Raw genomic sequence first — 26,925 nt, forward strand, 5'->3', positions numbered from 1 at the left:
GAAAATACCAATGATTCTACAGATACGTTATTCGCTGGGTCGCGCATAAAACACTGCACCATTAACGAAGCTGCGTTTTTTATTTTCATTTTTTTTTCTCTCTCTCTCTTTTTTTCAAAAGACATGAAAATTGTTTTTGAACTCGAAGTAGTGGGCCACCTTCATGTATACTCCATAATTTTTTGTTACAATATTTTCTACTTTCAAAAATATATAAACGAAACGAAAAAAAAAATTAGTACTTGGAAAATTTACGCAAGGAAGGAAATATTTTATGATGAATTTTACAAGTACTTCCAGTGTGTGACATCAACTGAAATGATCACATTTTAGCATAGTATGTAAAATGTGAGATAAAAATAGAATTCACTGGAATACTTGATATAAAATTCAAATAAAATATTTACTGTCTGATTCGGTAAATTTTGCCAAGAGTAAAATCAAAATTTAATTATATGTTAAAAAGATAAAAAAAAATTGTCAAAAGATTATTTTATTTTTTAAAAATATTTGGGAAGTAAAATCTGATGAGGACTTAAAAAAAAGGAAAATACGATTCATTTTCTCATTTGAAACTTCAAAATTAAAATATTTAAAATTTATACAGATTTTGAAAAATTTTAATTTTTACTTTAATTTTAATATTCAAATAGAAAATTTTGCTTTAAAATTGATTAGTATTTAAATTTTACTTATCAATTTTAATTTATTCTTTTTTTCCTCTTTTTTTACTTCTTCGGATTTAATTTCAAAATTTCGAAAAAATAGTTTGAATTCAATTTCTTCAACTGTTAAATTTTTAATTTGTTAACTTTTAATTAAATTTTCTAATAATTTTATCTATAAAATTAATTTTAATATAAAGTACATTTAACCTTTCGCAACTCGTACTAATTATTTCAACTCATTATGTGAAACAAGTTTCTTGCCATATTCGAATTTCAAAGTTCAGTAAAACAAAAGTCAAATTAATATTTTAATTAGTAAAAATTAAAGTAAAAAACTATTTTTTAGGGTGAGAAATTATTTTCAAAATTAAAAAAATTAAGACTTAATTTTCATTTTTAAATATTATAGATCATGTAAATTTTGTAAAACTTTTTCTACTTTTGGATATATATCAGGGTTGTCATGAAAAAAGTTCGTTTTTTTCCTGATTTCCAAGAGAATTTTAATATTTTTTTTCTGATTTTCAAAAATGGCTGTAAAGTTATTAAAGAATTCAATTATAAGAATTGAATTATATTCAAATATATTCTTTGAATACAAAATTAAATTCTAAGAATTCAATTATTTTTAATAAAATTCTTGAAAATTTTAATTACTAAAAAAAAATTTTCTTCAGTATCTTCGAAAATGCCAGTAAAATTATAAGAAAAATTCAATTGCAATTCTTTATGTAAAATTCAATTATTTACCAATTATTCAATTAAAATTCTTTACAAATTCAATTTTTTAAATATCTAATGAAATTATTTAACAAATTCAATTATTTTCAATTAAATTTTATAAAATTTCAATTATTTTTAAATTTTAATTAAATTTTAGGAAATTTCAATTATTTTAAAATAAATTTCATAAAATTTCAATTTATATATCTAATGAAATTATTTAACAAGTTCAATTATTTTCAATTAAATTTCATGAAATTTAAATTATTTTTAATTAAATCTCATAAAATTTCAATTATTTTTAATTAAATTTCATGAAATTTCAATTATTTTTAATAAAATTTCATAAAATTTCAATTATTTTTAATTAAATTTCATAAAATTTCAATTACTTTCCATTTCTTCAATTTGTAAATTTTTATTATTAATATTTTACTTTTTTAAAGAAAACTAAAAATTTGAGATTATAAAATTCAAATTAATTAAAAATAACAAATTTGATAGTAAAAATTTAATTACTTTAATAGTAAATTTTACTAATTTATTATTTAAATTTACTAATTGAAAATCAAAAAAGTCTCGAAAACAATGTGAGAGAAATAATTTTCGAGTGTCGCAAGGCTAAATATAATCGCAACTCACACAAAAAGAAAAGAAATTTTTTTCTTTTCATTTATAATTCAATTGTGCAGTGTTTTAAACATCTATTTTATTTCTACTTTATAAGTAAAATAATTATATTTCTATTATATAAGTAAAATAATTTTATTTCTATTTTATAAGTAAAGTAATTTAAAAAAAAGAAAAAGTTTATTTCTACTTTCTAACTAAAGTTTATAATCTTGACCTTCCGTTCACATACTGGGTCATTTAGACCGAATTAAAAATTAATTCAATTAATTCAAATTTGATGAGTAAAAAATTTAATTTTGACACAATAAAAAATATTCTCACAAAAACATTTTTTTAATTATAAAAAACTTTTGAGGGATAAAATTAATTAACTTTTAAATTTAAAAATTAAATTTTAACTTGAAAGTAAAATGGTTGAACTTCTCCACTTGAGAACGCCAAGGTCGCCACCAGGTGGCAAGAGAAATTCCAAGAAGGAACTAAACTGACATCTAGCTAAACTAAACTAGACATCACGTTTTAAAAAATTAATTAGTGACTTTTTTAAGGAAATAAATAAAAGTAATGTATTTAAAAAAAAAATTAAATAGTTCAAATCGACCCATATGTGAACGGAGTGGCAAAAAATAACCATACCAACTGAAGATTAATTAAAAATTCTATAAATTAACAACTAAAAACTAATTTTAATTTTAAATAAAACTAAAGGTAGGAATTTGACAGAAATTAACAAGAAGATATAATTTCCATATAATTTCCTATTTAATCACCAGGTATACTTTATGAATGATCCACTTTTCTCTATAATAGGTATATATATATTTTTTTTATATATATCATAATCGTACTAGTTATCATATCAACTTATGTTCATTATATAATTATATGTATATATAATAATATATATCATTATATCATTAATATTAATATTATATCTTAAGTATCAATAATTCAATTAATCCACTAGAAACACCGTTAAGTATATTAATATATTATATATATGTTTGTTTAATAATAATAATAATAGTATAGTAGCAGTAATAGTAAAATGTTTCTGATTGTGTTTTTTTTTGTGGAACGAGGGGAGGGGATACAGGAGTACTTGGAATATTTTTTTAAAAAGTCGACAAATAAAAAGTGAAATTCGCGAATCTCGTCCTATCAAGTTTTCTAAATATTTATAACTCTAATAAATTATTTCTCTATTCGTTTAAAAAGTAAATGATAAAAACACTTAATTTCTAATAATTATTATTTTTGGAAAATTTTTCTTCTCTGTACAAATTATTTATGTACTTAAATCTTCTTTTTTTTATGTATATAACTTATTGTTATAGAAATTATAATTTAAGGTTTTGCTTTCCTTTTCTTGTATTATAATACATAGATATAAAATTTATTCATAAAAATCGTTTTTTCTTACTATAATTAAATCGGAAATCCTTAAAATTTCTCAAGGATTTTTTAAAGGTTTTGTCATTCGCGCTTTCACTCATTCTTCTTGTCTCTCCTTTTTTCTATTTTTAGGTTTTATTTTAAAAAACGCAACATCGCTAAAAATTAGTCAACGACCGATAATTAACAACTATCATTAGTTTTTTTCTCTCTTTTCTGCCATCCTCACGATTCGAATTTCTCAAAAAGTAATTTTTTTTTTTGAAGGATATTCAATGGGCAGTGCGTCCATTTGGAAATATTGTTTTCTTTTTTTTGTCGACCTTAAAAAACACTTGGCAATCAGCGGTTAATTCTACATATTTTTCCTTAAAGTTTTTTTTTATGTTTTTAATGTCCGTCGATATCTTCACCATTACGATTACTTTTTCTATTTTTGCAAAAATGATTCCGTTTTTTACTCTCTTTTCATCATCATTATCATCATCATTCATTCCGATTCTTTCATATTTTAACAAGAACACAATAGTTGGTATTTGTCGCTTTTTTTTCATTATGTAAAAAATATCTCCTTTTACTATATTAATACTTGTCTACAACTGCCTTAATTCAAATTACATTTTAATTAATTAGTCGATAAATCCGTACTTTAAATGTCAATTAACGCGATATTTGTTTTTTTTTAATCCTATACTTTGTCTCATTCTATATTTTCTCCGTCGACTATAATAAGGAACAAGATATACTTCCGCTTTTAGGATAATTAAAAACGAGTCGAGTGAATAATTTTATTTTCATTATTTAGTTTTTTCTTTATCTTTGAGGTATCGTTTGAGATAACCAGTAATTCAATATTTATAATACATTTGTACAAAACTTATCTCTTTATTTTAATTAGTCGATTTATTTGTATAACATTGTCGAATTCACATTCGCACATTCCTATCGCTCGTCACGTTCAGACCCCTTCATTTTTTTTTTTTTTTTAATTAACAAATCGTCATGATCTTATTTAATGCAAAAATACCCTGAATTCTTGCCACAGGGAGAGAAAAATAGAAAAAAAAGGGAAAAAAGAGCGTCAGGCGGAGCGTAACGGCCCCTCTTCTGTCTCTCTCTCTAGCGACGCATGCGCGAAAGTCACTGCGCGTGCGCCACAATTTTCTACGAATGAGAGTGGCGCACGCGCAGTGGTTTCTCGTGACTTTCGCGCATGCGTCGCTAGAGAGAGACAGAAGAGGGGCCGTTACGCTTCGGCTGACGATCTTTCAGTCCCTTTTTCTCTATTTTTCTCTCCTTATGCTTGAAACTTCTCCATTTTATCGAATCACGAAGTAAATTTTTTTTCCCATTAAAATAAGAATCCCAAATGTCTACTTCGAAAGTTCGAACAAAAATTTTACCTATTTGGAAATATGGAATTTTTACCAAAAAAGGATTTATTATTCTAAACATTAATTTACTTCATAATTAATTTTTTCCTTTTTTTGAATATTAAAACAAAACGCTTCTCTGAGTATTTTTGAAATTTTTTTTTCTTACCAAAAATGTCAAACATTCTCAGAAAAGTAGACCCTTCGGGAGGAGTTCTTTCTAAAACCTATTTTTTGACTCGCGGGACTATCCAACTTTTTTTATATAACTTAATATTTAAAAAAATTTCTTTTTTCAATAATCGGAACAATTTCCTACGAGTGTTTTAATTAATTATTTATAAGGAACGAGTCCGAGTTGTGTACGATTAATTATTCATTTTTTACATCTAAAACTCACTCTCAAAAAATTATCCAGCCGGTTTTAATCTAGACATTTTTATTTAATTAGGTTTTCGAATAATATTTAATACTACGTTTCTTTGTCCTTATAAAAAAAAACTTAAAAATTAGCCTCGAGGAGCTGTAGTATGTTTTTTTTTATCGTGAAAAATAGTAACGGTGTTATTAGCGGTATTAATTATTTAATAACAATAAAATTCTCGTTTTAATTGAATTAGATAGTAATAATGGTAGTCGTAGTGATAATTATAGCAGTACTTTGACACTTGCATTTTACAGTCTCCATTTTTTTTATCTTTATTAGTTTTTTTTTATTTATTTATTTTCTAAACCTAAGTGCAAGGACAATATTTCCAAATGTGACGTGACACGAGAGAAAAGCACATGTTCTATTTATATGTAAGCCCTGATAGAAAGTACGATTAACAATACCAAAAAAAAAAATTAATTAATTAATAAAAAGAAAGTTTCTTTTTAATTTTATTTTCTCTTTAGTATCCCCAAATTATTTTTATCAAAAATTTATATTAACTATGTTTGTGAATATTGTTAGTTTTTTTGTTAGCATTTTTTTTTTTTCAAAAAACGTGAATTTTTCTTTAATTAGGTCCTTCGATAAAAAAAATGTTTTTTTCAATGTGTTTAAATACAAATTTTTTTTAATTTTGTAAAACTTTTTCTACTTTTGGATATTTATCAGGGTTACCATGAAAAAAGTTCGTTTTTTCTGATTTCCAAGAGAATTTTAATATTTTTTCTAATTTTCAAAAATGTCTGTAAAATTATTAAAGAAATCAATTATAAGAATTGAATTATATTCAAATATATTCTTTGAATTCAAAATTAAATTTTAAGAATTCAATTATTTTAAATCGAATTCTTCAAAATTTTAATTATTTAAAAAAAATTTCCTTCATTATCTTCAAAAATGTAAGTAAAATTATAAGAAAAATTCAATTGCAATTCTTTATGTAAAATTCAATTATTTGCCAATTATTCAATTCAAATTCTTTACAAAATCAATTTTTTAAATATCCAATGAAATTATTTGACAAATTCAATTATTTTAAATTGAATTTCATGAAATTTCAATTATTTTTAATTAAATTTCATAAAAATTCAATTTTTTTAAATTAAATTTCATAAAATTTCAATTATTTTTAATTAAATTTCATAAAATTTTAATTACTTTTAATTCAATTTCATAAAATTTCAATTATTTTTAATTAAATTTCATAAGATTTCAATTACTTTTAATTCAATTTCATAAAATTTCAAGTATTTTAAATTGAATTTAATGAAATTTCAATTATTTTTAATTAAATTTCATAAGTATTCAATTTTTTAAGATTAAATTTCATAAAATTTCAATTACTTTTAATTCAATTTCATAAAATTTCAATTATTTTTAATTCAATTTCATTAAATGTCAATTCTTTTTAATTAAATTTCATTAAATTTCAATTATTTTTTATTAAATTTCATAAAATTTCAATTATTTTAAATTGAATTTAATGAAATTTCAATTATTTTTAATTAAATTTCATAAGTATTCAATTTTTTAAAATTAAATTTCATAAAATTTCAATTATTTTTAATAAAATTTTAATTATTTTTAATTTAATTTCATAAAAATTCAATTTTTTTAAATTAAATTTCATAAAATTTCAATTATTTTAAATTGAATTTAATGAAATTTCAATTATTTTTAATTAAATTTCATAAGTATTCAATTTTTTAAAATTAAATTTCATAAAATTTCAATTATTTTTAATAAAATTTCATAAAATTTTAATTATTTTTAATTTAATTTCATAAAAATTCAATTTTTTTAAATTAAATTTCATAAAATTTCAATTATTTTAAATTGGATTTAATGAAATTTCAATTATTTTCAATAAAATTCCATAAAATTTCAATTATTTTTAAGAAATTTCATAAAATGTCAATTATTTTTAATTAAATTTCATAAAATTTCAATTAATTTCATAATTCTTCAATTCACTTTTTTTTCTTTGAAATATTTAATCAAAAATCCATAACAAACAATCGGAACAAAAATTCATCTAATTTTATTATTTCCTATTTTAAACAAAAATTGCAAATTTTTTGTGAATATAGTAAATAATTAATTGATTTATTTCTTCTTTTTAGCCATTAATTTGATTATAAAAAATAATTTAATTTATTTTTTAAAAAATTATTTAAGATTTAAATAGGTAATTTATTTACAGAAATTTTTTTTAGCACGAAAAAAACAATAATTTTCACTGTAATATTTCTATAGAAATTTTGATATTCTTTCGATAAAATTCCCTGACGATTTATGCGGAGTTTTTTTTTTTGCAAAATGTTTCAAATTTTCAGCACTGTCTATTGAACGGTTTTAAAGTTACTTTGAATAATTTTGCATTTCGCGTTGAAAATTTACATTTTTCGAAACTATTCTCTTCAAACCACACGAATCTAAATTTTCTAAATCGATATGTATCCAACAGGTGTAAAAAGTTTTGTAAAATCTAATAAAAATTTAGGTCTTTCTCCTCTAGATTCGAATATTTAAATAACTTTTCGAAAATTTAGATTGAAATTTAAATATTAGATTTTTTTTATCTAAATCTAAATGCAAATACTTTTAATTGTTTCGTGTTTGAATTTTTTTGGGATTTAAATTTGAATTCGTTATTTTAATTTAATTTTTTTAATTTTTCAATTGAATTTTTCAACTCATAATTTGATATCCGCAGAAAAATTGTGATTCAATTCCATTTTTGAGTTTCAATTTAATTTCTCAATTTAATTTTTATTTTTCAATTTCAATTAAATCTTTCAATTTCAATTAAATTTTTCAATTTCAATTAAATTTTTTAGTTTCAATTTAATTTCTCAATTTCAATTTTATTTTTTAATTCATTTTCAATTAAATTTTTCAATTTCAATTAAATTTTTGAGTTTCAATTTAATTTCTCAACTTCAGGTTTATTTTTTAATTCATTTTCAATTCAATTTTTCTATTTCAATATAATTTCTCTTCTTTTCTTTAATTTAATTTTCCAATTTAATTCCAATTAAATTTTTCTCCCTTAATATTTATATTCTCAAATTTAAATTCAATTTGTTTCAATAATTATATTTTCAAAATTTCACAAATTGATGAATTTCACAGAAAATGCTTTACAAAATTATTTCGTTTGTTTTCACCTGCAGCGAATTATGCGCGATGTAATATTTAATCGAAAGGACCTCTTTTTTTTGTATAAAATCGCAAATTACACGAAATTGCATAAATTCACGTTAAAAACAATATAATTATTATTATTGATGAGAGAAAATTCATAATAAATTGTCTAATGCGCATGCAGACATATTTTATAATTGTGTGTTTTAACATTTTGCAACAACGTGCTATTATTATTTTTGCCCTGTCATTGAAAATTTTATGCGATAAAATTCAATTGCAAATTAAAGAGAAGTGTTTTTTTATTGGTTTTGTGATGATGACCCGCCTCGAAACCGACACTTTTGAATCCATTCCCATTTTGACATTTTAAATAATTAAATATAAAATAAAGATCGCAAAAAAAAATTTTTATTCTCTCTTCGGAAATTTTTCTAAATAGTAAATTTATTTCTCATAATAATTATCAAATTTTCTGCTCTTAATCATTTATTTATTCTTCACCAATGTCTTTAATTTATTCCTCTTAGTTATTAAATTTACTACAAATTTAATTAATTCTTCATTTTTTTGTCTATTTCTTTACTTTTTGTTTCCTAATTTTTTTGTCTATTTCTTTATTTTTATTTTCTAATTGTTTGTTTCGTTCTTTATTATTATTTCTTTATTTTTTGTTTCTTAATTTTTTGTTTATTTCTTTATTATTTATTTCCGTATTCTTTGTGTCTTTACTTTTTGTTTATTTCTTTATTTCTGTATTGTTTTTTATTTCTTTATTTTTTGTTTCTTTATTTTTTGTTTACTTCTTTATTTTTATTTCCATATTGTTTGTGTCTTTATTTTTTGTTTATTTCTTTATTTTTTTATTTCCATATTCTTTGTTTCTTTATTTATTTTTATTTCTTTATTTTTGTCTCGTTTCTTTATTCCATATTTTTTATTTTTATTTCTCTATTTTTGCCTTGTTTCTTTATTTTTTGTTCAATTATTTTTTATTTCCTTATTCTTTGTTTTTTTTTATTTCCAAATTTTTTATTTTTGCCTTGTTTCTTTATTTTTATTTTCGAAATTATTCAATTTAAAGAACCTCGTTTTTATTTCTCAAAAATGTCGCTTCGATTTTATTATTCGAAAAGGAATTTTCAATTTTTTTCATCATTTTCTTCTTCTTTCTTTTTTTTTGGTTTAAAAAATGTGTGGACCAAGTGTAAGTCACAAACCTCTCATAAATCTACGACTTCACATTATATATCATAAATCTACTTTTATTATTTTATTATCCGCAAGGATGTGTATATTACGAATAATTAAAAATGTCGTCATATTTACCCGCAAGAATATTTTCGTTATTTAAATGCAACGGGTATGATATAAGTTAGCTAATATCGATTTTTTTTTCTTTATTTTTAACGTCACTTTTTAATTACTTGATTCTTTTCATTTAGTTAATTAAATTATTATTATTATTTAAGCTGACGCGAGATACAATCTTTTTTATAAACTGGTCAAATATTAATGGATATACACAATTAACAATAATTTATTTTTTGTGATTCTTAATTAACAATCGTTAACTTGTAATCTATTTTCTTATTCTTCTTCTTCTTCATTTTTATTCATTTTATTCATTTTTTCTTCAATATCAATATCATTTCACCAGCCTCGACTTTCGTGACTACTTAACTGTAAGATCTTAACCCCGAGAATAAATTATCGATTAAGGCTTTGTTGTGGTTCACCCTCTGTTCGCTAATTAATCTCTAGCTAACCCTGCTGTCTTAGAATAATTCTTTACAGATTATATCAACTAACTAGTTACTTATTTTGAAACTTATCTTTTTTTCGGGTCCCAACTGACTTATTTAGAGAGACTTGACTTATTTGACGAAAACAATTGCGAGTTTTTTTTATTATTTCAAATATTAAGGCTCGTCTTATTTAATATTTTTAATAACGATGTTTCATTTTTTTTTTTAAAGGTAAAACCGAGTTTTCTGCGCCTACGATTAGGAAAAAAAATCCTCTCTCTATAATGCGTTGAGCAAATATCAAAAATGCCGATACAAATTTTTTTGTTTTCTTAACCACGATTTTTCAGTCAATTCATTTTTTTTTTTTAAAGTAAATCGAAAATCTTAATTGGAAATCTTAATTGAAAATCTTAATTAATAATTTTTATCTATAAATGAAATATATTTTATTATTAAAACAAAACTTATGAGTTAAAATCAAACAAATTGATTTTTATAATTGTTATAAAGAATTAAAATAATTCTTTATATTTATATATGTATATGTTTTTCCTAATACTTTTTTTAGAATATATAAAATACAAACTGAGCAATGTCCACTTAGAATCAGAATGTTTGAAATTTTAAAATTACAGGTTCGTTATTAATTAACATATACAGTACACGTAAAATCTAACAAAGCGTAGTTGACAACAATTCTGATTCTAAATTTGAAAAGCTACTAAAAATTCTTGATAGTTAATTCTTATCCTGATATTAAATTATTGAATATTACTGCTCTCACTCTTTAAATCTCTCCCTCTCACTTTTTTCCCCCACCATTTTTTTTCCTAGTTTAACAGTACAATTATTTTATCGTTAATTATTAAATATAATTCATTTATTTCTAAATTACAGAACAGCTCGTATTTTATTAACTGCAGTTTCAAATATTAACTATTTAAAAAAACTATTTAAAGAAACTATTTTAAAAAATTATTTAAAAGAAACTATTTTTTAAAAAAAACTATTTAATAACTATTTTAAAGAATACGGGGAAAAATATTTTACCTGAAACAGCTACAAAAGTTTCACTATATTAGCGAAATTTTTAGTTATTTCAATTAATACTTTTCCTATAAATTATTATTATTTATTTTCTTAGATGTTAGTAAAATTCTTTACACTCTAAATCTGAATCAGTGAAAATTTCACTGATTTCAATTCAGTGGCCCAGTTTTCTCTAATTCATCAGTGGGATTTCACTGAGAATCAGTAAAAACCACTGATTGTCAGTGAAATTCCACTGATTCATCAAAGAAAACTGGGCCACTGAATTGAAATCAGTGAAATTTTCACTGATTCAGATTTAGAGTGTACAGCAATTCGATAATTCTTAAAATTTTAAATAAAATTATTTAAAAGAATAATTATTTTCATAAATAATCAAATTCTTCAGAGAAATAGAATTATTTTCAAAACAATTTTAATTAATTTTCCATATTAAATTCAATTAAATTAAATTTAAAATTTTAATAAACTTCCTTGAAAGAAATCATAAGATTTGAAAAATTTTTATAAAATTCTTTCGAAGAATTTTTTTATTTTTAGTATAATTTTAATGAAATTCCTCCGCAAAATTTATATTTTCTTCGAAAAAAATTTAATTTGACAGAAATAAATTATTTTCGTAAATAATAAAATTTCTCGAAGAAATTCAATTATTTAAAAAATAATTTTAACATTTTTCGTGAGAATTCAATTATTTTAATAAATAATCAAATTCTTTCTAGATATTCAATTATTTTAATAAATAATCAAAATCTATCCAAAAATTCAATTATTTTTATAAATAACTAAATTCTTCAAAGAAATACAATTATTTTAAATACAATTTTAATAAATTTTCTTAATGTAATTTAATTATTTTTTAAATTTTTAATAAAATTTGTTGAATAAATTTATTTTTAAAAATTTTCATAAAATTTTTTTAGTTGTATTTAATTATTTTCAATAAAATTTTAATTAAATTCGTCGATAAAATTTAAATTTCCTTTACAAAAAATGAATTTCTTTAATAGAATCCGAATAGAATCTGATTATTTTCCATTAAATTTCAGGATAAAAATCAATTATTTTCATTAATAATAAAATTTTTTCCAAGAAATTTAATTATTTTTAAAATTTTTAATAAAATTTCTTGAATAAATTGATGTTCTTAAAAATTTTTTTGTTCCATTTAATTATTTTTAATACAATTTTAATTAAATTCGTCGATAAAATTTTAATTTCCTTTATAAAAATTGAATTTGTTTAATAGAATTTGATTATTTTCCATTAAATTTCTTGAAAAAAATCAATTATTTTCGTTAATAATAAAAATTTTGAAATAAATTTAAATATTTTTTAAAAAAATTAATATTTCTCGTAAGAATTCCAATTAAGTTAAAAAATGTTAATAAAATTCTTGAAGAGAATTGAATTTTGTTTTCATAAATAATTGAATTTTTTTAGAGAAATTCAATTATTTTAAATACAATATTTTCAATAAATTTACTTTTTGGAATTCAATATTATTTTTAAAATTTGTAATAAAATTCCTTGAAATTATTTTTAAAAAATTTTAATATTTTTCGTAAGAATTCAATTATATTAAAAAAATACTGATAAAATTCTATAGAAAAATTTTAATTAATTTCAATTCTAAGCGGAAATTAATTTATTTTAGAATTAAAATTATAATTCAATACAATTAATAAAAATTTTTCGAAAAAAGTACATTATTTTTAAAAAAAATTTATAAAATTCTTCGAAAGAATCTAATTTTGATTCAATTTTTTGATAAATATATTTATTTTTAGTAAAATTAAAATAAAAATTCACGCGAATAAATTTTAATATTCTTCGAAGCAATTAAATTATTTTCAACAATTTTTAACAATTTTAGTAAATTTTAATACTTTTCTTTATAAGAATTTTCATAAATAATAAAATTTAAAACTTTCGCTATTCTAGAGAAACTTATCGCTGTTCCAGCTAAAATTATTTTTCCATGAATTATTTAAAGAAACTATTTTAAAAAAAAACTATTTAAAAAACTATTTTTTTTACCAAAAAAAAAGAGAAAAAGAAAAGTATCTCAATATCACACAAGAAATTGGAGAGGGGAAAGCAAAGAAAATCATATACAATGTACAAAAAAAAAAGAAAATTATTTTCTTTCATTAAAACTACTAACAAACTTTCGCTTTTGAGGTATATTAAAAATGCTTTAATTTCTAAAAAAAGAAAATTTCCCTTGCAACTTTTCTGAAACAGAGAAAAACTTAAATTTAAAATAGACTTATTAAAAGAACAGTTGAGGATTGACTCGCAAATTATTTTACAACGCGGATCTACTAAATGTACATTTAAAAAAAAATTTCAAAAGAACTCGATTTAAATTCTCCTTTTCATTTCTCATTAACTCGAATTACTTAAAATAAAGAAACTGAAATTATACACTATTTTCTTTCTTTTCTTTTGAAACGAATTTAGCGGATCAATTATGTGCTCAATTTGTTTCCGATAATTCTTAAAAGAGTTTTCTTTTTCTTAATTAAATATAAAAGTGGAAAAATTCACTAACAACTTTTCTTAATGACTCGAATTTATTTGTTATATAATATCTATTTCGCTAAACACGACGACTTAAGGCAATTTTTTCTTCTTTTATTTTTACTCACTAATGTTTTTTTCTTTTCTTTACATTAATATAATTATATTAATTATATTGAGCGATGGAACTTGAAAATGTGACAAAGCCTATTTTATATAAAAATTTGTATAATTGATTTCTTAATTTTGATTCAAGTGTATGTATGTACTTTAAATAAAAAATTTTAAAAAAAAATTTTTTCCTAAGAATAAAAATATAATTTAATGTAATATTAAAAATTTGTTTTGTATAAAAATTCCTCTCGAAGGGAACTATAAAAATTTATATTTGAACAGCATGTGACCGTTAGATTTCAAATGTTGATTTTTCTTGTTTAAAATACGAAAGAGATGGTATTTTTCCAAAAAAAAGTAAAAAAATATTTCAAGAAATATTGTTTTACAAATTAAACTTAGACAAACTTTTAAACAATTAAAAAATTTTTTTTAATTACAGGGTTGCCACAAAAAATTAATTTTGTTTTTCCCTGATTTCCAGACAAAATTTTGACTTTTTCCCTGACCCTAAAAAATATTCTGATTCACTCTAAAAATTATTAGATACAAAAAAAAAATGCTATTACATTTATACTTACGAATTTCTTTAATTATAAAATTATTCGCAAACATCAATAACTTCATTTTTAAAATAAGTATTTAATTATTATTTTTCTATAGGAATTAAAATTCTTCAAAACATTTAAATTCAAACATTTTTAAAATTCAACAACTTATAAGAATATTATTATAAAACATAAAGATAGGAATCACTCCGAGTCTTCGACTCGGAGTAATTCATATCTTCATGTTTTATAAAAATTTATATTTCCATAAAATTTTTCAAAAAAAAAATTAAATTATTTACAAAAATTATAATAAAATTCTTCACAGGGTTTCAATTATTTTTAATACAATTTTAAATAAATTTCTCGAAAAATGAAATTATGATCAATAATTTTTTGCAAGAATTAAATTACATTTCACAAATAATGAAATTTTTCGCTGAAATTCAAAAATTTTCAAAAATTACTATTTTAATAAAAGTTCTCAAAAGAATTATGTTTTTTATAATAAAATGGAATTAAATCCATTGCAGGAATTTAATTATTTTTACAAGTAGGTAATAATATTTTTCACATAATTACAAATATTTAAAAAAAATTTTCATAAAATTCGTTATAAGAATTCCATTATTTTCATAAATTATAAAATTTTTCTGAGGATTTTAATTATTTTTAATACAATTTATAATAAAATCCTAGAAAATTGAATTATTCTTTTAAATTTTCTGCAAGAATTTCATTACATTTCACGAATATAATGAAATTCTTCGTTGAAATTCAAATATTTTCAAAATCAACTATATTTTAATAAAAGTTCTCAAGAAAATTTAATTATTTTAAAAAATGTAATAAAATTCGTTGCAGAAATTCAATTATTTTCATAAATAATAAGATTCTTTACATTATTTAAATTATTTAAAAAAAAAATTTTGATAAAATTTGTTGTAAGAATTCCATTATTTTCATAGATAAATAATTGAAATTTCAATTATTTTTAATTGCAAAATTAAATAAATTCTTCGAAAAATGTACTTATTTTCAAAAATTTTATTAAAATTCTTCGAAAGAATTCAAATATCAATTTTTCTTAAAAATTCATTTATCGGAAAATTCTACGAGAATTCAATTATTTAAATACAAAAATAAATACATAATTTACTGAATAAATTAATGTTTCTCTAAATTGAATTTTCATAAAAAATTTTATCAACATAATTGAATTTTTTCGAGGAATTTTAATAAAATTTTCAAGAATGATTAAATTTTTCGAGGAATTTAATTAAAATTGTATTAAAAATAATTGAAATTCTATGATGAGTTTTATTATTCCCTGAAAATAATTTAATGTTTGCTTAGAATTTTATCAACATTTTTTTTTTTTAAATAATTAAATTCTTTTGAAAAATTTTATTAAAATAGTAGATTGTATTGAAAATCATTGAATTGAGAAAAATGTTTGGAAAATAATTGAAATTTTGCAAAGAATTTTATTAAAATTTTTGAAAATAATTAAAATTCAGAGAAGAATTTTATTATTTTTAAAGATAATTGAATTTTGACGAGAATTTTTTTCAATTTTTGAACATAATTGAATTTCTGCGAAGAATTTTATTACTTTTGAAAATAATTGAATTTTTGCAATCATTTGTAATTTCTCCAAAATTCAATTTTTTCCAGTACTTTAATAAAAATCCCTGACTTTTCCCTGATTTCCCTGACCAATTTTACTTTTCCTGACTTTTCCCTGACATGTTCTTTTTTTTTGTCAGCCTATAGTAATTTTTGAAAATTTTGGAAAATAAGAAAGTATTTCTTTCTGAAATTTAAACTTACCAATTCAAAATAGTAAAAACTATTGCAGCTTTTAATATTTTCTCCAAATACCAACTCGTTTTCGTATTTTCCAAAAATAATCCTAGAAAAATCCTAAAAAGTCACATACTATTACTAAAAAATGAGAATGTAAAAATTTTTTCCCGAAGAAAAAAACATAAACTTGATAAAAATTGAAGACCCTACGGCATGATAATTTGCTCAAACGCCATATATTAACTAGATTAAGAAAGGATAATTTTCTAGGGTAAATATGACGACAACATTATTATTCTCGAAACCAGAGGCACAAACGTAAAAAGTATATAAGAATTACTGAAAACGTATATAGTATATTTAATATTAACTGCAGTCCATACAACGGTTCGTTTTTTGTGGTACTCTGATGATTTGAACCTCAAACTCCCTATTATCGGAGTGTCAATAATAATATTTTATAATTATTTATTTATTTATATTTTATATATAATATATATGTATGTAAAAGTGTTACAATTACATCAGTAATCAGTGGTAATATTATCAATATTATATTTATTATGTACTGGAATAGTAATTATTATTTATTTATTTATTTATTATTTATTTACTTTTTTCTTCTTCTTTTGTGTGTGAATGATGTCGTCGATTAAAGTCATAGTTAATATCTTAATAGTGATGATAGTGGTAATAAAATGACTATTAGCATTACTGATCTGATAACAGGAGTTTGTAGCACTTTAAATATTTTTTTATCATTTATATATCGTAATTATTGGTTCTTCTCTTCTGTTACTGCTAGGTTTACCACTTTTATATTATTATTTAGTAGTAATAGACAAATGTTTTACAAAATGTATAAATATGTTTGTATATAATTTGTAAATTTATAAATATAAATATATTTGTGACTCTCAAAGTAAAAAAAGTTTTCGAGGATTTTTTCTTGTTTTCTCCACTTGATTTAGCTTCATAACCGTTTTTTATATTTCTTATTCGATAATTAACTTTTTAAAAAGTAGCAAAAAATAGCTTTAAGACTGAAAAAAGTAGTAAAAAAATTAGTTATCAAAAAACTAAATTTGACGACTCAATTTTTTCATAATTTAAAAAAAATTTTTTTATGAAATTACATTTAAAAATAGAATATTTTTTAAATAAATATTTAAATACCTACTTATTTTTCCACAGGAATTGAAATATTTAAAATGATTTCAATGTAAAACCTTTTTTAAATTTAACTACTACTAAAAATTTGGACAATAACTGTAATTCTTCCAAAATTCAATCATTTTTTTCTTAAAACTTTTAAATAAAATTTTTTAAAATATTAATCATTTTATTTCCAAATTTAAATATTATTACAGTTTTACAACAATTAAAATTTTCAAAGATTTCAATTTAAAAAATCTTTTGAAATTTAATTATTTCTAAAAATTCAGGCTTAAAACGCTTTTAATATTCAATTATTATCTAAAATTTTAACTGAAATTCAATTTCAAATCAATTCTTATTAGAAAGTTCTTTGAAAATTCAATTATTTAATTACAAAAACGAAGAATTTATTGAATAATTAAAATTCTAAATGAGTTTTATTATTTTTGAAAATAATTAAATTCCCACAACGAATTTTATTGAAATTTTTAAAAAGCAATGAATTTTTCAAAAGAATTTTATTTTATTTATATAAAATAAAAATAATTGAATTCTTGCAAAAAACTTTTTCAATATTTTTAATTATAATTGAATTTTTTACGAAGAATTCAATTAAAACTATTAAAAATAATTAAAAAAATTTCAAGAAATTTAATAAAATTTTTAAAAATAATTGAATTTTTCAAGGAATTTTTATATAATATTGGATTAAAAATAATTGAAATCCTCCGATGACTATTATTCATTATGAAAATAATTGAATTCTTGCAATGAATTTTATTTAAGTTTTTAAAAATAATTGAATTTCTGAGAATTTTATTATTTATTAAAATAATTGAATTATTTCTAAAAGAATCACGCAATAACGCTTTTAATATTCAATTATTGTCTAAAATTTTAACTAAAATTCAATTTTAAAGCAATTTTTATTAGAAAATTCTACGAGAATTCAATTAATTAATTTAAAAACCAAAATTTTTTAAAATAAATTCTTTCGAAGAAATTTAATAGAATTTTTCAGAATAATTGAATTTTTCGAGGAATTTATTTAATTTTACATTAAAAATAATTGAAATTTCAATTATTTATCTATAAAAATAATTGAATTCTTACAACAAATTTTATTAAAACGTTTAATAGTTTTTAAAAATTATTAAATTCCTGACAAGAATTTTATTATTTATAAAAATAATTTAATTATTTCCAAAAAATTACATTATAACACTTTTAATATTGAATTATCTAAAATTTTAACTAAAATTCAATTTTAAAGCAATTTTTATTACAAAAATTCTACGAAAATTTAATTATTTAAGTAAAAAAATGAATATTTTATTAAATAATTGAATATTTCTTAAAATTGAATTCTTGTAAAAATCTTTATCAAAAATTTTTGAAAATAATTGAAATGTTACGAAGAATAACATTACAATTTTTCAAAATAATTATTAAATTCTAATAAGCAAATCATATTAAAATTTTTTAAATTAATGAAATTCCTTCAAAGAATTTTCATATCATTTTTCAGAATAATTGAATTATTTGAGGAGTTTTATTATTTATGAAAATAATTGAATTCCTAAAAGAATTTTATTATTTATAAAAATAATTGAATTCCTCCGAAGAATTTTATTATTTATAAAAAATAATTGAATTCTTTCAACAAATTTTATAAAAATTTTTAAAAATAATTGAATTTCTTAGAAGAATTTTGATAAAAATATTTTTAAATAATTGATCTTTTTCGAAAAAGTTTATAAAAATCCTATTTTAAATATTTCCTGTGGAAATTTTATTATTTATGAAAATAATTGAATGTTAGCAAAGAATTTCACAGAATTTTTTTTTAAATAATTGAAATCTTATGGGAAATTTACACATAAAATACTAGATTATTAAAAATTATTGAATTTGGAAATTTTTTTTTTTTTAAATAACAACCATTTTTTATATTTTTGTAAAACCAATTGTAATTCTTATTGAATATTTCTTAAACACAAAAGATTTAAATATCATCAAGTTTGCACTAAAAATTAATTCTATTTACCTATTTTCACAACAATCTTGTAACCTACTTTTTTTTCTTCTTTATTGTACTGGAGAGCGCGCAACGTCACATAATATATAAATACAAATAATAAAACATATATATACACAAACATACATATACCTTTTATTTTTATTACGTAGTCATTTTTTTCCAATCCAGTAATTTATCAACTATATTCTTTACGCATATAAATCGAAAAATCTATATTATAATAATTATTATAATATGCGAGAAATCGTTTAAAAAATACTCATATCTTTCCCTTTAAAATCTAATTTTCACTTGCAGAATTTTTTACTATTCCCATACGGACATTTTTCGTATTTTTATTAATTAAAAAAAAGTTTCTATTCCCGCCACCTAAATATTTTTTAGAAAAAAAAAAGAAATAATATCACTCTCGTATTTTTTCTACTAAAACAAACAAAAAACGAAAGGAAAATAGAGATGATTTAGGATTATCATTGTCGTGAAAAAAAAGAAGCAAAGTCTCTTTTTTCAACAACATTTTTTTTTTTATAGGAATCATTCAATACGAAATCTCTTTTGAAATTAAAAACATCAAAAAATTCAAAATCAAAAAGAATAAAAATTATACTTTATTAAATATACGATTTTGAAATTTCGTATTTAATCCTGAATTATGGTTAAAGACAGGTTGAGTAGTATGTAACGATGAATAGAATGTTGTGTTAAGTGTTTATGTATACGTTTATAATAATTTTCATTCATAATTTTTTTTTTAAATAACGTGTATATAACGTCATTGTGACATTGTTTTTTTTTGTTTTTTTAATATAAATTTCACACGTAATTATTATTCCTCTCCCTTTCCATGCTATCATTTTTTTTTCATCATTTTTTTTTTTTATTTTTTCAAAGAGCTAATGCACTTCGACTTGATTTTCTCATTATAAAGTGAATAAAAGTTCAACTGACTTGTAATTTCTCTCAAAGTCATTCAAATGACTCTTCTCTCTACATTTCCTTTTTTTTTTATTTTTTTTTTATTTTCTTTTTCTGTTTCATTTCCCTCATTTTTTTCATTTTTCAACAAAAAAATTCCAAAATAACAAGTCAGAGAACGAATATTCGAAATTATTTTTGCGAGACATGAAGACAATTGATTAGGAACTGAGCGAGCGTAAATTGGTTCTTAAATATATTGATTTGCGTCATTACCGCTGATGCACAAATCTACTATCATTTTTTTTTTCTTCATCCTAGTCTATTTGCTTCATCAAAAAAAAGGGGGTACGATCTTACCAATACAAATCTAAAAGTTACAAGTATACAGGACAATTATTACAGTAATAATTTTTTTTTATTATTATTATCTTTACCGATGTAACGTTTATTACCTTATCTTTCGAGCTAAAGCATCTTTTGGGAGCCGATCAATCACTTTTTATTTTATGATCTTACATATTAGATGCCATATAATAAATAACTCTCGTCCATTTCTTTTTTTTTTTACTCAAAAAATCAAAGTTTCTCATATTATTTATTCTTTTTTAAAAAGATCCAATTTTCGAGTTTTCTTTTTCAGAAAAAGAATCGAAAAAAATACTCTTATTTTTTTTTTGCCAATCACTCTCGTTTTTTGTGTAAATTGTTTTGTGTAAATTTTTATTAATTTAAAACTTGTCTCTTGTCCGTTCCTTTCCATAAAAGTCAAAAATTAGAAAATCTAATTTTTAAAGCGAACTTTTTAAAAAAAATGAGAAGTCTTAAAAAATAACGGAATGAATTATTGTAAACTTAGGGAGAAAAAACTTGAAATATGTGGCAGTGTGTTACTAGGCATTCTACGTATTGATATTACAATATATAAAAAACAAAAAGAAACGGGCAAAATTGGACCTAACGGCTTTTGGTGTTAAACGAGTGCTACAACAACAATAATAATAATAAGTTAGCAATATAATTGCAATAATTACACTAATGTAGGCGAAAAACTTGTGTCTAGTATATTATTTATAATTAATGAAAAAAAAAACAGATTGGACGACGCTATAAAAGTACGCGTAAAAAATATTTTAAATTTTAGCAATTAGTTACATAACCAGTCTTTGTTGGGCGGGTCAACCATTGTCCCCAAATTTAATATATGTATATTAACTCCATTTAAATAGATATCGTTTCATATAAAACTCTTTCGCGTTGTTACTATATTACGATTGCATTTATGTACCGTATCAACTAATTAAGATAAAAAATTCGACAAACTAAGTTTCATGATCTTCTTTTTTTTTAAATTATCCTTAACTTTTATCTGTTCTTTAATTCTAGGTTTTTTTTTGTTTTCCTTTTTACAATTGTTTAAAAAACCCCTAAACATTAGTTAACGCGGATTTCTAACTAAAAACGAAAAAAAACCGAGTAGTTACAAATATTTCAAAATAAATAAATTTTCAAAAAAAATGATGTTTTGATGATAGTACAAAATACGCTAAAAATAAAAAACTATGACTTAAAGCGAAAAAATGGGAAGAGATTTAAAAATTAGCAACAACCCTGAGAGAGAGTAAGGGGGCAAAGTTTCAATTTAACTGAAACACACACACCCCCCGGACAGTTATTATTTATAACAACGATTAGAATGAAAAAAATCAAGTTTTCCTAACTGCGCTTACATATTATTTGTAATAAGTCATTTTTCTTTTTATCTTTGTATTGAAAAAATATTAATAATATCTCATTAAATATAAATATACTATTCATTAGAATCAGTACTCGTCAATTAATTATATTTTAAATAGTTCCTTTTCCTATTCGGTATTTTTTTTCTGGTCATTGGTCACCATAATTATATTTTACTTATCAATCGACATTTTTTTTTTTTTTTTTAATAATGACGCGTCATAATAATTAATAATCTTTGTTTTCCTCGCGACCCTAAACGATTCTATTTACAATGATTTATTTTCTTTGAGAGAGAATGTTTCGTTATAATTAGATATTAAATTTTATCTTTATTTTACGTGCCTATTTTTAATTCGAATGTTTAGACTTCATTTTATTTTATTTTATTTATTCGAAGAACAATAATATCGTAAATCGTACATCTAACCTGGATATCCTTTTTTTTTATTAAAATTTGCGTCTCTTGACAAAAAAATTCTATTCGACGCAAGTTTGCTTAATAATCTTAAGTGTGTTGATGTGTTGTGTTCGTTATGTTACATGTCTCGCGAAAAATTAAATTGGCGATTTGATTGAGCTCCCCGAAAAAATTATTTTATATTGATCCCAGAATTTTTTTTTTTCACAAGCCGCGTTTATCCCCTGATGTCGAAGGCCAGATCTGAAATCTATTTAACTAGATATAAAAATCTGAAATACTTTTTTTTTAATCTAACTTACATGCCTGTAGTACTAAACAACTATTTTTTTTTGTCTTCTAAATAATATAAATACTTTTAATAATAGTAAAAACTTTTCACAAAAATAAAGAAATAGAAAGAAAAAAATTCTATCTAAAATCTGATTAAATCTCTTTAATATAAAGAGTTTTGAAATGCATTTCAAAAAAGAAGACTCCAGATCAGTCCTCCAATCTGAGGTGTGTAGAAAAAAGAATAAAGCTATTCGATCAACATTTTAAAATTGTATGATCAAGTAATTAGTTTAATTAGTTAAAAAATAAAGGAGCGCGTAAACGCGGCTCGATCAGTAATAAACGTATAATATGAGCGTAGGAGAGAGCGCTCTCTTAAAAAATTTCATTTTTTTTCCCTTTCATTAAGGTCTACAGTAATTCCTATAGAGTAAATATAATTAAGCCATACATTTAATCAGGTAGACTTTTCAGATGTGTACCCCCCGCGAAAACACGAAAACGATCGCACACTCGAAACTCAACATTTTCCTTTTCCTCTACCATCATCGAATTACAAATACATCACATGTAATATTTATCCTGAATAATTAATTAATCAATCTAGCAATCTAAATTCGTTTGTAAGTAAATCTTACAATTTATTTGTGGAAGTAATAATAATAATTAAACTACAATAGTAACAATCTTGTGAAAAAAAGTGTGTGGTGGTGGTGGTGGTTGATGGTGTTGTAACGGTTAGCAGTATCACTATAGTAAATTTAGCAATAGTCGAGGTATATAAATTAATAACAATCGTCGTCTTAATTTACTTTTCTAATCTAAATATAAATTTCAATTCTTTTAAAGTAAAATATAAACATCACTTCTCGAAAACTAGTCCCAAAAAAAAATTGGAACGACGAATTATACAATAATTCTTCAATAATAAACTATTGTCAGACTCCCTTAAAAAATCAGGACGCCCAACCGTTGAAAAAACATAATGTGCAATAGGGGAAAAAATTACCTTAAGAAAAAGTTCAAAAAAAGGACATTAAAAGTGCCACGAAGTAAAATACAATTAAAAAAAAAAAAATCACGGAGGAACCTGCGTCCTGCTGTCAAAGTCACGGGACACACATACACAACAATAATAATATTATTAATAAATCGATTTTCTAACCTGTAAACTATCTATAGTTTAAAGGTAAAACTTATTTTTAATCAGTTTGTTTTTTTTTAATCGTTACTTGCAATTTTATCTATCTAAAATATATTAATAATAATAATCTTGATTGTAGAGGGAAAGTTGTTTCGATGATGCGACCTTCAGCTTGTTTTTGTTTTTTTTTTACTTATTACAGAGAAATTCTTAATATCCTACCACAGCACTCTGCGGTGTGGAGGTGAAGGAACAGAAAAATTTGTGCCTTTGTTCGTTTTCTTCAAAAAAAAAAAAAAAAATTATTCGTTCACCTCATTAATTGCCGCCTCAGTGACATCTTCGACGATTTACGCTCGCTCGTTACAACTTATCTATTATTCCTTCGCTTTTAAATTTTCTTTTTTCAATTTTACTTCTTGTTCTTAAACCATGCATCGTGGATAGACAATTGCGACATGAAGTGTGGCGAGACAATTTAAAAAATCTATTTTCGCTCTCAATTGAGTTCATCGGAATTTATATTTGGTGTTTTTTGGTAAAGAGAATCAAATTAAATATCAAGAGCTTATTTCATCGAATTTGATAGTTTTTTCGTATCTGTCAATTTTTTTTTTTTTTTTTTTTTTTTGCAAATTTATTTCATGTGGCAATTGAATCTAATCGCACGAGCAAGGTCAAGTCGATTTTAGCGCATCACTCTGTCGCGAACAAATTAAAATGGTCATGAGGTGGGCCACTCTTTGAAATCAAAGCCTTGTTGGCCGGGTTTAGGAGCGCTGGCGGCATACCCACCTTGGTTGCTTTCTCCGCCTTGATAAGAGCGTTGTGGATAACTTGTTTCCGCATAACTTCCATAACCGGAGTACCCACTGTAGTCCGGAGTCTTAGCAGAACTGCTACTTGATCCAGGAGCTCCTGATCCTGTTGTTTGCCTGGAGTACATGTCACCTGAAACATTCGCCATTTATTTGTTAGAAATTTTTTTCTCTTACTTTTTCCACCTAATTATTACCTAATTCTCCATCACTTATTACTTTTTTTTTTAATCTGTGATATTTTTTTTTCTATTTATTTATATATAAGGAATTATTTTATAACTATCATTTATTTGATTATCATAAACGAAATTTATTTTTAATATAATGCAATAAGTGTATGTCTGTAGAAACTTAAGAATTAATTTTTATTAAAAAAATCACAATGAGAAAATTTTTTTCTTTAAAAAAAAAGATTCATATTCTCAAGTGTCAAAAATTAGTTCTTTGAAATTCTTATCTTACGAAAAAAATATATTTAGGCCTCTTTATTTATTAAACAATTTTTATCAAAAGGAAATTTTCAAAGGAATCAAAATTGCAAAATTTGCAAAAAAAATCTCAAGGCAATATTTAATTTTAAATATTTTTTTAAATATTGGCAGAAAAAACCCTAATTTTTTACAGAGATTTTCATTATAGTTTTACACAAGGAAAAAAAAATTATGACAACCAGATGAAAATTCAGCTCAAGGAGAAAATTTAATTTGCAAAAAAGGATTTTTGCTTTTTTTTAGATTGAAATTCGTATTTTTGAATAAAAATTTCAGAATGAGCTTTCATTAGCTCGTTGCCACAGTTAACAATTTTTTTTCCTTGTGTAAATGTGATTTTGCACAGCAAACTTATAAAATTGAAGCTAATAAAAAAGAATGTGAAAGACGAACGGGTTACAGGCACATAACAAAGCAAGCGAAAACTTAATTGTAATTTCAGATTCAACATGACGAATTATTGTTTCTAATTTATTTAAATTTATTTAAAAAATAAAAAAAATCAATACAAAAAATTTACAAAAATAAAATTTCATTTGTAGGATTTATTAAAAAGTTTTTTTAAGACATATTTTATTTGTAACTTCAAACAAAATGAAAAAAGGAAAATTTGTATTACTTTAAAATGAGAATTATTAATATTCAAAAAAATTATCTGGCGTTAAAGTTTCATTACTGGCAATTTTCCATTCAATAATTATTTAATGCTTCATATAATCAAATTGTATAAACAGTTTTTCATTATACTTACACTTATTTTAAAACCAAATCAAATATTTTAACAATATTATTTACAATATTTATTAACAAAAAATTTATTTAATATAAAAATGATTTATTAGTTTCAAAGAAATATTCCTTTTTTAAATTAAAGAATTATTTCTTTGATCCTTTTGTTATTGATAAAATTTCTTTGATTTACAGAATAAATTTCTTAGATTCAAAAAACATTTCTTTGTATTTAAACAAATTTTCTTCGATTTCAAGAAATTTCGACATTAAAATAAAAATGAGATTTCTTTAATTTAAAAAGGAATTTATTTGATTCAAAGAAAATTTATTTAATACAAAAACAATTCATTTTTTTTCAAAAAAAAATTTATTTGGTTCAAAAACAATTTATTCGTTTCAAAGAATTTTTTTTTAAATTAAAAGATTATTTTTTGATAATTTTCAATGATAAAGTTTCTCTGATTTGAAGAATAAATTTTTTTGTTTAAAAAAAAATTTTTGGATTTAAAAAATAAATTTTTGTTATTAAAACAATTAATTTTTTTGATTTAAAGAATAAACTTTTAAGATTCAAAAAATGAATGTCTTGGATTAGAAGAAAATTTGTTTAAATTAAAGAAAAGTTATTGAAATCGAAGAAATTTTGTTTTAAATTCAAGAAATTGATTCCTTTACTCAAAGAAATTTTATCATTGACACAGAGTCAAAGAAATAATTAGTTAATTTGAAAAGGAAAATTTCTTTGAAACAAATGAATTGTTTTTGAACCAAATAAATTTTTTTTTCGCTAATAAACTGTTTTTGCATCAAATGAATTGTTTTTTAATCAAATTCTCCTCGAATTGAAGAAAAATTAATTTTTAATTGAAGAAGTAAATCAAAGGAAATGATTTCGTTAAATCAACAAAAACGGAATTAAAAAAAACGAAACAATGAAAATAAATAAGTAAGAAAAATTATTTCACTTTCAAATCTTTCCTAGATTTTTTTTTCTTTACATTAATTCGTCATGTCTTTTT

The 26,925-nt window shown here is 21.5% G+C and overlaps 1 protein-coding gene across 3 annotated transcripts in view; it reads right to left on the reverse strand.

Moving 5' to 3' along the window:
• LOC122505106 (heterogeneous nuclear ribonucleoprotein 27C) overlaps positions 1–26,925 on the reverse strand; it is a 53,059-nt gene that overhangs the window by 7,412 nt on the left and 18,722 nt on the right. For all 3 annotated transcript variants that reach the window (XM_043616563.1, XM_043616562.1, XM_043616564.1), the window contains one exon: positions 24,658–24,813. In XM_043616563.1, the coding sequence (XP_043472498.1) occupies positions 24,658–24,813 (156 nt within the window). The remainder of the gene's footprint in view (positions 1–24,657; positions 24,814–26,925) is intronic.

This window comes from Leptopilina heterotoma, unplaced genomic scaffold (genome assembly GCF_015476425.1).
Source record: "Leptopilina heterotoma isolate Lh14 unplaced genomic scaffold, ASM1547642v1 Lhet_340, whole genome shotgun sequence".
Lineage (NCBI taxonomy): Eukaryota > Metazoa > Arthropoda > Insecta > Hymenoptera > Figitidae > Leptopilina > Leptopilina heterotoma.